Genomic DNA, 13,089 nt, shown 5'->3' with positions numbered 1-13,089 from the left:
GGAGGAGCCCAGCGGGGCGTGTCTCCGGAGGGAGCGCAGCGCGCCCGGTGCGGCCCCCTAGGAAGTGGATTTAGCTGCTCCGGATCCAACCCCGCTTCCAGGTTTTCTCCCATCCCGACCCTACCAGCTCCCGCCCGTCTCCAGCACCCCCTTACCCCCCTCCCCCATCGCCCGCCCCTACCCCTTGTGCCGCCCGCTGGGCCAAGTTTGCCGTGCGTCGCAGTGCACGCCGGCTAGTCAATCAGCGGCGGAGCTGAGGAGGGCACAACAGCGAGGCCGAGGGCAGAGTGAGTGAGCCGAGTGGAGTCAGGAGAGCGGATCAGCGCCGGGCAGCCCGAGCCGCGCGCAGCGAGCGCCAGCCGCCGCCGCTCACACCCTCCGCGGCCCCCGCGGCGTCTGCCACCTTCCACTCCTTCCCCGCGTCCCTGTCCCGCCGGCGGCCAGCTCGCCCCACTCACTGTCTTCGCGGAGCCCCGAGGTCACCGGTCCGCGCCTCCGCTCCATTGGGCCGCGCACCGCCTCTACACCCTCCTCCTACTCCTTCCCTAGCCGGGCGCCTGGCACCGGGGACCGTTGCCTGACGCGCGAGGCCCAGCTCCACTTTTCGCCCCGCGTCTCCTCCTGCCGATCTCCTCCTCCCCCAACTTCTCCAACTCCCTCGCTCCACTCACGAGCCCCCGACTCCGCTCCTCACGGCCCGCGCCCTCCACTTTCCGTCCTGTCCCGAAGGTGGGAGCGCGTCCGTCCTGTCCGCACCATGGCACGGTTCGGCTTGCCCGCCCTTCTCTGCACCCTGGCCGTGCTCAGCGCCGCGCTCCTGGCTGCCGAGCTCAAGTCGAAAAGTTGCTCGGAAGTGCGGCGTCTCTACGTGTCAAAAGGCTTCAACAAGAACGATGCCCCTATGCATGAGATCAACGGTAGGTGGGAACCCTGGGGGGCGAGCGCAGAGACGGGCGCCCGAGAGAAGGGGCCACAGAAGTCCCTTCGCCCCGCCGCCCCCAGCGCCGGGCGCAGGTAGCCCACAGGGAGAACTCCAGAGCGAGCCCCTGCGGCGTAGAAGGTTCCCGCGGACACGGCGGCCCCCGGGGCGCTGCGTGTGGCGGGGCGCCGCCGAATTGCCCGTTGCTACTCCGGCACTCTGACCCTTCGCCCCCAGTCCCGGGAAGCCCCAGAGGACTCTGGTCCGCAGAGTGCGCGTCACCCGCTCCTTGGCCTTTTCCGGGTTGAACTTCTTACGGGGCTCCCCGCTTTGTTGTGTGGGTGACAAGAGGCCGGGTCCGGGTGGACGTAGCCTGTGGGGTGGTGGTGGGGAACCTTCTTGCCAGAGTACGGGGAGCGCAAAACGCGGGACTTGAATTGATGTTTCATTGATGTTATTTAAAAACCCTTTGCCCACCTCTTTCCCACTGCTGAGACGGATTAGTTTTAGTAGCTACAGCGGCTTTAGTCGCCTTTAAAAAGCAAAAGACTCTCCACCCCTCCAAATCTGACTTTTGGGAACTCTTCTGAAGGTGTTGTGCGAGAAGGGTATTTCCCCCCTTTCTTTTTTTCTCACCTCATTTTAAGGGTTAATTGCACGTTGAATTACAAACCTTTGAAAGGACTGATTACAGGAAACCTGAATCTCGGCTAGGAGATGGTTATGCAAATGGAGACTGTTTAGCCTGTGAAAAAGTTCCCCGGATTTTGGCGCTTGGGGGTACTTGGAGGTATTTGTGAAAGTCCTTCTTGGAGCGCCTGGGAGGCAGCTTTCAGGCCGGCGCCCTTTACCCCTCCCAAGGCCGGCAATGGCCGGGCGGGTCCCCCCTGGGTCGCACTCTCATTCTGAGAGGCCAACTGTTGCGTGCAGCCCCGCGGGCTGCGCAGGTAGCCCGTTTGCCCGGAGGGTTCAGAAAGAAATACGAATCTCCCTGGCTCGTGGCCAGAATAACCTAACGGAGAAGTGAGCGATTCGAGCTCAGGGGCCAAGCCTCCATTCCGAACCTTTCATGGAAGTAAGCAGAGTGCGCCTTTGCCTCTAGGTTTTGGTCGCTCGGGTGGGGCGAGCAGGGGGGCGGCAGTTGGCAAAGGAAATACTGTAATATCAGCCAGGCACTCCCAAAGGCTTAGGAAGACTTGGGGGTTATTTTTTGGAAGGACTATTAATAACCTTGGAGATTAAGTGCAGTCATCAATTACATATAAATTACAAAGGTAATTGAGGGAAGTTTCTGGGCACTTTCCGAATGTAATCAGCAACTGTTTAGAAATAGAACCCAAGAAGTTGTTGAAGCAGCATAGAAGTCCACTGCACCTTGGCAGTTATCAAATAACTCCCACACTACTGATTGGAGACTGTTTGCCCTTGAGCTGCCTGTCTTTTGGGGAGCTCAAGTATGTCCTCACAGTGGCACGATTTTATTGGTGGTAGAGCTCTAAAAAGCCCTCTTTCTTTCCACTCTCCCTCCTTCCCAGGCAGAAAAAGTGAAGTGAACCAGCAGTCACTGAAGCTTGGGGGCTCTACAGGTCTGACCTGGGGTCTTTGTGCCCTGCATGGTTTGGGCCTGGGCCCAGCGGAGATGATTGGCGTGAAGGTTACAGTTGTCATTCCCACATTTTGAAGGGATAAATGCAGTGATGCACTTAATGGGAGTGTGACAAGTTTTCATCTTCTGATCATGCAAACAATATGTGCCTTTGAGATAGACTGGAGGTATTCAGGGAGTGGGTTGTGAAATGGCCCTCCCCACTTTCTCCAACTTTGCTCTGTGCAGTCTCGAAGCTGCAGGACATCTTCCCCAGGCAGCATCTCAGGAAAAAGGAAGTTTGATGAGTGCTCAGAGAATGTACCAGGTGTTCCCTTTGATTGTCATGATCCCCAGAAAACACCTGAGGAATACTTTTGCGTGAATGTCTATCTGGACATTTTCCCTCCAAAGATAGGAGAGTTATTAGTGACCAGCAGCAGGAAATGGAAGCTAATGTGCTCACACCCAAAACATTTTATTCTTTTTGTCTTGTCCTTCATCTCCCTCCCAGGGCTGCTGCTTTTATTTCCCCTTTTGAATGACCTACTGGACTGCATTCTCCTAAGGAACAAAGGAAGTGCCTTTTTAGCTGGAATCCTTGGAAGACCACCAAGGATTTTAGCTCATGCAGTGCAATTTCGCACCACTTTCAACAATAACAAAAATGCATGACTGAATGGCTCAAAAATGTGGAGTGTTAGAGGCATTCATTTGAGTCTAGGACACTGTCACAACACAGACAGACCCAAGTAAATACCTTTAGACGGCTAGTATAGAAACAGGGTAATCTTTACCATCAGCCAGCCTGGCCTCTCCAGATGCATACATTAGCCTTGTCTTCCCTGGGCTACACTCAGATAATTTTGGTCATTTTGGGGAGAAAGTCATATAATGACTTGTATTCAGCTTATGTTTGAATGAATGAATTGTTGGGCACTTTCCCTGGTGTGTGGTGGAGGTGGGGGGGTATATATCTGTATTTAAATACAAAAGTCCAGGGGCACAATGTCTGGGTGCCTAGCCCAAGGTTAAGGTTTTGTTCCCAAGGGCCTTGCACTTGCCTTCTAGAGGTTTGAACAGGCTATAAGAATACTCCATGTTCTTAAGTACTCTCAGTCTTTTTAGATCATAATTAAGATCATTTGATATGTTCTCAAGGGTGTTAGGGAGTACATCATGCTGAAGTCCTGAAGTCCTGCATGTACCTTTATACTTACCAAGTAATGGGTAGCTAAGATGCCATGATCACAAGGTATCTTTAGCACAAAGGATATGTTTTTGGTTAGCTTTCAATAGGTATATCTTTTTGGAGTGCCTACTATGTGTAATATTTTGTGTTTGGCATAGTGGAAGAAAGAAGGGCAGGAAGGCCTCTGCCACCAAAACCTTTCCTGATAGTAGAGATAAGCCATGCACACACATAGTTGGAATAAAACATAGTGTGTGATAAATACTATGTGAGTGGTACAGATGAGGAGGAAGGAGTGCCCAGGAAGTTCCAAGGGAGAAGGGATTAGGACGCAAGTGTTAGCTAGGTAATTCTAGTTCACTAATAAAAAATAATATTAAAAAGAAGTTTTAAAATCTAACCATTTTCAGTGTGCCTTCCTCCATAAAGTTGGGATAAACGATATGCAACAATTGGCATTTTATTACTAATCTAATCTTTGTTGAAATTGTCTTTAGGGGTGAGACAGAAACATTCTTAAGTTTGCCAGAAGTCTCTTCCATAGTGACATTGAATGATATCAACAAGAACTTTGTGTCATAGTTGTGATTTTGGAATTTTTGTTTCCTGTTCCAATCTATGTTCATGAACAATACACCTGTGAGTATGCTGGTGGGAGCATGCATACATAAATGTATGCCCTGAAGCAGGGGTGGGAAATATCCAGCCTGCGGGCAAAATCATTTGGTCTGGCCCTCCCAAGGCATTAGGGGTGAGTTAATTAAATGTTTGACCAAATATAGCAGGTTAATTTTATATTGATAATTTTCTATGGCCTGTGAATGTTGTTGTAAATATCCAAATGATCCTTGGCAGAAAAAAGGTTCCCCACCCCTGCCCTAAAGGATTCTGGAACTATATAAGCTATGTTAGGATTATATGGAATAAAAGTGTGTGTGAAGGGAGAGGTAGAAATACTTTTTGCTACTGAGTTGATTATTATATGTAATACACAAAACATACGTCTTCAAGATTTGTATTCTCTCTTCTCCAATTTAAGTAGATGGATTAGATTTATAGAAAACTTGTGATCTTCTATTCTGTTGGAATCATCAGTTTGGCTCCCTGAATAAAACATGGTGTGTGTTAAGTACTCTGTGAGTGGTACAGATGGGAGAAAGTGCCCAGGAAGTTCCAAGGGAGAAGGGATTTGGGACCCAAGTGTTAGCTAGGTAATGCTAGTTCATTAATAAAAAATAACATTATTTTTTATTAATATTCACTTGAGAAGAGGGCCTAATTGAGCCACAGGGCCTGTCAGTATAGAAATTGTCCCAGGTATTATAGGAACTACCTGCTAGACATGCTTATAAAAAACTTAGTAAAAATTCTGGATTATGCAGCTCTATCTCTCGTTAGAACATACAAATATAAAATGTTTTATTCAGCATAATTACTATTTTCCTTTTTTTTTTTTGACTCACAATGGGTTGCATGCAATTTCAGGATTAGCTAGGACTGGACTAAAGAATGAAAAAGGGAATTTTTGTTTTTACAAGGGAAACAACATCAATGCTAATCTAATCAGTTGGAAGTGAGTCTCTGGCTCCCCAATAACAGTAACTTTTATCACTGATGTTGTTTACATATGTGCTCACAAAAAATGCATTTTGGCCTCATGAAAAGTAGCTGTTGAGTGTTTTCTCTGGACCTGGTGTCCCTAAGGGAATTACATGAGACCATTTAAAATCCACAGCAACCATATGAAGTCAGAATTATTACTTTCATCATCCCCATTTTATAGACAAGGAAACTGAGATCCAAAGGGACTTCTAAATATATTCAGTCTCACAGCTAGGGAATGGTACAGGTGGGATTTGAATCTAGGTCTTATCTGACCCAGAGTATGGTCTGTGCTATGTTCTACAGATAGTAAGACAAGAGTGTACCTTTGCAACTCCCATGAGGGCTAGTTTTAGAAATATAAGCTGTGAGGGGATCATCAGTTAACTAGTAAAGGATCCATCATCATAGCACTATTGTGATGCTGTAGTAGAGAGGAACCAATCCTGTCCTTTGCAGGCCACTTCTTATACCCAGACATAGATAATCTATTGTTAATAGTAGAAACAATATAAATTGTAATTCCTGGGCCATGTGGAACCAGTGATGGTTTCTGAGAAGGTAAATGTCATTAGTCAAGCTGTTTTAGGAAGATAGCTAGTGGCATAAAGGCAGGGAGAGCTGTTAGGGAGCTGTTTTAAATAATTCTTTACTGGTCTACCTGCCATTGTCTTGTTACTCTCCCATTCCACAGGGAACATTGCCAGCTTCATTTCTTTACAGCAGTGTTTTGAATGGAGTAATTTCTCTGCTTTGAGCGTCAGTGGCTTCAAGTATCTCAAATGATATGTTTATGGAGTCACTTCTGAATTTCTCTTCCTCCTAATTCCCTTCTTGAGTCTGGTCCATGGTCTTTGCACACAGTTGTCTTGTTTAATAGTTAATTGTATGTGCAGGCACACATGTATCTTTACAACTGTAAGCAACCTGAGGACAGAGGTGGTAGCTCCTGGTGTTTTGTGTGCCCAACAGTACCACGTGCAATAGTTAAAACAAGTGGGGAGGGTGTGGAATGGCAGACAATTCCACATTCATTTCCAGGACACCAGTGTGATGATGGGATTACACTACCTGATAATAGATTGTCATCCCATGGTCTCTTGCACTCCTGTAAATCTTTTGGATCTCAGCTTCTGAAGAGAAATACATTTAGGGTTAAATCTCCATGATATGTTGGTATAATGTGGAGAATATTGTTATTCTTTTGGGGGAGTATTTACTTTACCACTTCATCAATAACCAAGTGTTGCAGGAATTTTTCAGAAAGATTCAGAATTGAGTTTTTCTTTGCACTTTGAGTTATATAATATATATTGATTTCAGAGAGGGAGGGAGGGAGAGGGAGAGAGCGATAGAAACATCAGTGATGAGAGAGAATCATTGATTGGCTGCCTCCTACATGCCTCCCAATAGGGATCAAGCCCACAACCCGGGCATGTGCCCTGACCAGGAATCAAACGGTTACCTCCTAGTTCATAGGTCGACTCTCAACCACTGAGCCACACCCACCGGGTGAGTTATATACTTTTAAAAATATATATATATATTATTGTTTTTTGTTTTTTTTTACAGAGAGGAAGGAAGAGGGATAGAGAGTTAGAAACATCCATGAGAGAGAAACATCTATCAGCTGCCTCCTGCACACCCCCTACTGGGGATGTGCCCGCAACCAAGGTACATGTCCTTGACCGGAATCAAACCCGGGATCCTTCAGTCCAAAGGCCGACGCTCTATCCACTGAGCCACACCGGTTAAGGCTATACTTCTTTAAGTAACAAACAATCAAGACTTCTGTGATTAGGCAATTTAGAACAAATTTAGAAGTATAATTTAACGCATTAGGTTTAAGATATAGAGCTGTTCAATGCACATTGGTTAACTTTATAAAAATAAAACTTGACTTTATTTTCTTTACTGAACAGGAACACAGGGTTAAGTATACCAGAAATTTTTATATAAGCAGACATACTAAAATCCGAACAAGTAAGAACTAGCATTTTAGTTCCTCTTGGTTAAACATCTGTTGCTTACTATAGAGAACATGAAAGTGTAGAAAATTCATGAAGCAATTCCATCCTGGAGGTAATTTGAAATATTATATTTAAGTTCTGATGCATTTAATTCAGCAATCTGGTGGGAGAGAAAAATCAAAGAGATCTATCAGCCAGGTATTCAACTTTGGAAAAAGAAACTCTAACAAATGTTAGAAATTAGGGAAAAAATTGAATGGAAGAGTTAAAAAAGTCAATAACCTCCAGGAAGCCTGGAAACTATGTAAAAACATCTTATTGGAAGCCCAGATAAATGTGTGCCAGACATCAAAAAGACCAGCTGCTTGAGGGAAGAAAAAAAGAACCCTGCATGACTAACTGGCAGAGTAAAAGAGGCTGCTTCAGGGAAAAAGGCATCTTTCACAAAATGGAAAGAGTTTAAGCCAAGAGAAGATGGAAGTCCACAAAGTATGGCAGGGCAGGTACAAACTAGAAATTAATTGAGCCAGAAGAGAATTGGAGGTGATAGAACTTAAGTGGGCTGAAAGAGAATTGTAGGTAAACCTGGCAAGGGATTTGAAAGAAGGCCATGTGATGATAATGGTGAAAAAGATGGGCTGAGTCTAACTTATCAGAGGAAAAGTAATATGGCTTTAAGGGGAACCATGCCTGATTAAACTCCCAAAGTTCTTTGAGAAAAAAGAAGGGATACTATAGGGAAGCAGACATACATAGTTTAGGTTTTCAAGAATTATACAATAGGATTCCAAGGCAAAGAATATTCAGAAAATGCATTTACTTTGGGACAAGTGGGGATGTTGGTTTAGTGAGGATAGAAAATAATGGAAGAGAATCTCCACTGTCCTAGATAGAGTAGTTTACATGGAGAGAACATAGTTTCTTGGAAAGAGCAGTCCTAGCCTACCTCTGTGACAAATTAGTTGTTTGATACCTTTGGTAAGGTTTTTTTTCTTCTCCTTTGTCTGAAAAAAAATGTGAGTGGGGTATTAGAATGCTGGATTAGGTCAGGGATTCTCAACCCTGGCTACACATTAGAACCATCTGGAGAGCTTTTAAAATCTTATGTCTGGGCACCACCCCAGACTAATTAAATCATACATTCTGGCAGTGTAACTAGGTCATGGTAATTTTTTAAGAGCTCCCTAGTGGTTCTGATGAGCAGCCATACTTAGAGCCACTACCCTAGATGATCTCTGATGTCCCCTCCATCTCTGACATTGTGATTCTAAACTTTCCAATGAAATTCATCACGAAGTGTTATCTCATTATAGAGCTTTAATTTAGACTCAGTGCATGCTTGTTTTAATTTTGACTAACTTGGAGTTAAGAGGAAGGTTTGTTAAACTTGGAAAAACATATTTTTAATCAAGATTTAGTATATGCCATAACCAGTGATGATTTGCTGAGGGTAGAGAAATAAGACTAGGGTATTGAAAGTGCTTTGGAGAGAATTAGATAGAAAGGCATCCAGCCTTGTCATGTATTGATTAGGTGTCAGTGTGTTGGGTGATATTTTTCCCTTTGTCTTTATTGGTAAAATAAAAAAAAAATCTCTTTATCCCTTACTTTAATGTCCTCTTTGCCATGTGTTTATTCTCTTCAAGTATCTTATCAAGAAATAGAAGTACGGTAAATCCCTAGGCTTGTGGCCGGCACAGCCATCCAGAACACAGCTGGGAATGTGGAAGTAAGCAGGAAAGCTAAATGATGGAAACAGCTGTCATGAAGCCCTTGCATTCTGTCTACTTGGGAAAAGCCTTCAGAAATTTATCATCTGCAATCACTGAATGAAGAGCTCTTCCATCAATAGCAGAATGCTAGGTGCTGGGGATTCAATGATGTTTAAAACAGGAACAAAGCTTTTGAGGTGCTTACATTCAAATTAGGTAGATAGGGTTTAAAAAGGGAAGATAACGTTTAGGTTATATAGATTCTCATGTCATAGCTGGTTAGAAGTAACAAGTAGTGCTGGTTGGAGAGGGGAGGGGTGAGAGGAAGGTCTGCTTTTATTTATTTATTTATAATATATATTTTTTATTATTGATTTCAGAGAGCAAGGGAGAGGGAGAGATAGAAACATCAATGATGAGAGACAATCATTGATTGGCTGCCTTCTGCACACCTCACACTGGGGATCCAGCCTCACACTGGGGATCCAGCCCACAACCCAGGCATGTGCCCTGACCAGGATTGAACCAGGACCTCCTGGTTCATAGGTTGATGCTCAACCACTGAGCCACGCCAGCTGGGCGAGGAAGGTGTGCTTTTAGAGGTGGGCAAGGTGACATATGGGAGAGGTGACCAATGCCAGTGTGAAACAGGGTGGGGAGACCAGAAGTTGAAAAATAGACCCAGAACTTAATGATCTTGGCAATTTGAGATATTTTAGGAGGGGTGAATGCTCAGAGGTACCTCTGTAAACCTTGAGAACACTAGTATGTTTCAGGATAGTATTAAATAATTATGTTGGGTATATTCTGGTTTCAAAGTTTAGAAAGTTTTATTTAGAAAGAGGGGGCATATTTAAAATACAAAAATTGCTCTTGAAAGAGGAAAGTTAAGTAAACTTACACATTTACCTGTTTAGAGCACCTAGTTTCCCAATAGTGCCAGATCAATAAGGAGTGAATTCTATGTGCTACTTTGCCCTTTCTGTAAAAAATAGGTTAAAGACTGTATATTATTTATTCAGAGGCTTATTCACTAAAGAGATTTTGGTTGGTGATTTTGTTCCTTAGTGTCTTCTCTTCTAAGCCTTCTAGAACATCTGGGTTATATGTAGTTCCTAATACTGTCTTCTGTGTTCAGCTTGGGAAACTAACATTCGGACCTGAAGTCACAAGAGGCAAGAGTTGGTTTTTAGTTACAGGTGACAGGTTTAAATATTTGAATATTGGTTTCCCTTTCAAACATTTACCAAACTAAGTAAATGTATAATCATAATTAAAGAAACACTAGAAGTTAAGGATAGGAGTGCTGTATTAAAAATGAGGGTATATTTGATGGTCCTTGTCTCTGACCTTGTGGTTATTTGAACGCTAAAAAAAGCTCTTCTTGCCCAATCATGCCTGATCTGAGAGGCCACATATCTCTAATTTATATCACATGGCATGGCACAGGGTAGGTGTTTGAGAAATGTTTTCTATTCAAAAATAAGTTCAAGCATGATTTTTGAATTTTTGTATTCATTTTAAGAATGGATATTTTTATTTAATCCCCTTTTAATGAATTTATTTTAAGCTGTATAGTTTCTTTTAAATTTTAGATTATATTCAGTCTTGGATGCCTAAGTAAGAAAGGGAAAATAATCTTTTTTAAAAAAAAAAACACACCTAGAATATAGTGTTATTTATTCCTTGGCTTACTTAGAGGTAGGATCTGAGTATTTCATGTGGTTTGTTTTAATCCTGGTCGACATGGTTTCTTCTTACATTGTCTATTCTAGACATTAACAGGAACTTAGCTGTACCTGCAGAGGTGCTTGTAGAAAAAGAGAGGCCGCCTTGGCTCCTGTTCCTTGCTTCAGCTTTTCTACGAGGTGCTCACTTCCCTCTTCTCCAGGAAGCTTAGGTCAGGTCCCAGGCAGGATTGCTGTCTTTGTCTAGTCTAGCTCAAGGTCACCTGGTCTCAGCTTCATCCCAGCCGTTCTTTTCATGCTAGTCCTTTCTTCTCATGGCTACTTTGTCAGTTGGCTTTCTATAGCCTCTTTCAGCCTGGCTTCATTCTTGTATGTTGGGCTTCTGTCTACAGGAGCAGACTGGAAGTGGTTTCTTTTGGACTGCAGAGGTTTTCTTAGTTCTCCAAACCCTTGACGTAGGCATTCCAGCAAGCATTAGCCGCAGAATATTTTTTTTCCTTCAGTTATTGTTTCTTTCCACCACATGGTTTGTCTCCATTGAGTTTTCAGTCTGGTGTTTGGGTAAAGAGGAAAAAAAGCACTGTGTCCTTGCAAACTGCAGTGTAAAGCATGTGGTTAACAGTTACTACTTGCAGTGGTCCAGTCTGAGTGGGAGTATCATTTTTCTTGGCAGTCACTTCACAGCAAGTCCTGCTTCTTTGGTGCCAGAATAAGCAGTCATTACATTCCTTACAATTTATAGTCAAATTATTATCTACTATTGTTAAAATTGCCTTAATTATAGAATATTTCCCCATGCTAAGATTTTAAAAAGCAAAAAGGACAGCTTTTAACTGGTATATTTTAGAAATAGTCCTTAAAAATCACTCCCTGCCTAGGATGTTGAAGGCTATGATGAAGAATAGTTTTTTGTGTGCATTTATGGGGAGAATTTTTGTAAAGGGGAGGTGTGCAATGGGATCACTTTAAACTGAATGTGAGCTAAATGTCTCCAGATGGCTGGATGGTTAATATTCTGCCTTGTTTATCCCCAGTTTATAATTAACTTTTTTCCTCCTGTCCCTTTGGGTCCCATGGGCCTGGGCACACTCTGGGAAGAAGATTCTACTGGCGAGAGGTGGATTGATCATTAAGCAGTATGGCAATTTTAGAAGATGGTTTCATATCTTTCAAGTTGGAAAACAAATGAAGAAATCACCACTTTCCCAAATAAGGGATGGTGTCAGTTTTCTTGGGATCTGGACAAAGATTTGGAAATGTTCTGTTTAGACAGTCTCTCATAATCTCTGCCTTTGGGCTCTGCTTTCAAGATAATATCCAGAATCTGTCTTCCTCTTCCCACCTTGACAATTACTAGCCTGATCTCATTCCCCATAATCTCTTGCCTGGATTATTGCAGTTGCCTCTAGCTAATCTCTGCTCTGGCTCTTGCTCCATTTGCCCCAGGCTATTCTCAACACACCAGCCAGTACCATCCAGCTCTGTTAAATCTTACTCTGTTAAATCTAATTCCAAATCATATAATTTCTCTGCTCAAAATGTTCCACCTGCCCCTCTTGCCATTCAGAGTGAACGCCAAAGTTTACGAGGCTTTACATGATCTGCCCATTGCCCCCTCCCATGGCAGTTTATATCATCTCCTCCCCTGTCTCTGTTCCTCAAGCACACCAGGCACACTCAGAGGGGCTTTTGCGCTTATTCTCAGTACCTAGAACACTGATCCCAGATAGCAAGCAGCATGGCTCACTTCATCACATGTTTCAGGGCTTTGCTTACCTATCACCTTAATGGAGAAAGCCTTTCCTGACCTCTACATGAAGTAGAATGCTCCACAATACACTTTGCCCCTCTCCTTCTCTGCTTTATTCTTTGCAGCTCTCACCATCTGACCTGAGGGCAGGGACTCTGCCTCTTTTATTCACTGCCCTTATACCCAATGTCCAGCACACCGTCTGACACTTAAAAATGTTTGTTGAATGAATACATGAAATAGTACTCCTTGTAAATAGGATGCTCTTAGTAGAAGCTTTCAGAGGGCACAGTTGACTCTTTAGGACTTATGAGTGTGAGGCTACACATTTGAACCTCCATTTGTAGAAAGAGCCTGTCTAGTAAATAGATGCTGAATTCATTTAGCAATTGTTTACCGAGTGCCTACTAATTGCCAGGCATTATGCTAGGCACTGGAGATAATGCATTGATCAAAAAGCACAATAGGCCAGGCTTCACACTTGGAGCTCACAGCCTAAATAGAGAGATAGATATTGACTCAGGAATTCTTCAAATAAGTACTTAGTTATAGTTGTGATAACTACTTCCAAGGAGCAGCACTTGATGAGTGATAATCAGGGTGCAAAGTAGTGTTCTTGAACATGTAGAGCAGGGGTCCTCAAACTACGGCCCCCAGGCCACATGCAAATA

The 13,089-nt window shown here is 43.5% G+C and overlaps 1 protein-coding gene across 1 annotated transcript in view; it reads left to right on the top strand.

The window, feature by feature from the left end:
- The first annotated feature begins 234 nt into the window (after positions 1-234).
- Positions 235-13,089, top strand: part of GPC4 (glypican 4) — a 123,329-nt gene continuing 110,474 nt past the window's right edge. The window contains exon 1 of the mRNA XM_081081369.1: positions 235-917. Within this exon, the coding sequence (XP_080937495.1) occupies positions 758-917 (160 nt within the window). The 5' untranslated portion in view covers positions 235-757. The remainder of the gene's footprint in view (positions 918-13,089) is intronic.

The sequence above is a fragment of the Myotis nattereri genome, assembly GCF_964212035.1.
Source record: "Myotis nattereri genome assembly, chromosome: X".
In the NCBI taxonomy this organism is placed as follows: Eukaryota; Metazoa; Chordata; class Mammalia; order Chiroptera; family Vespertilionidae; genus Myotis; species Myotis nattereri.
The sequence above is the reverse complement of the archived record's forward strand: the minus strand, read 5'-3'. Positions and strand labels throughout refer to the sequence as shown.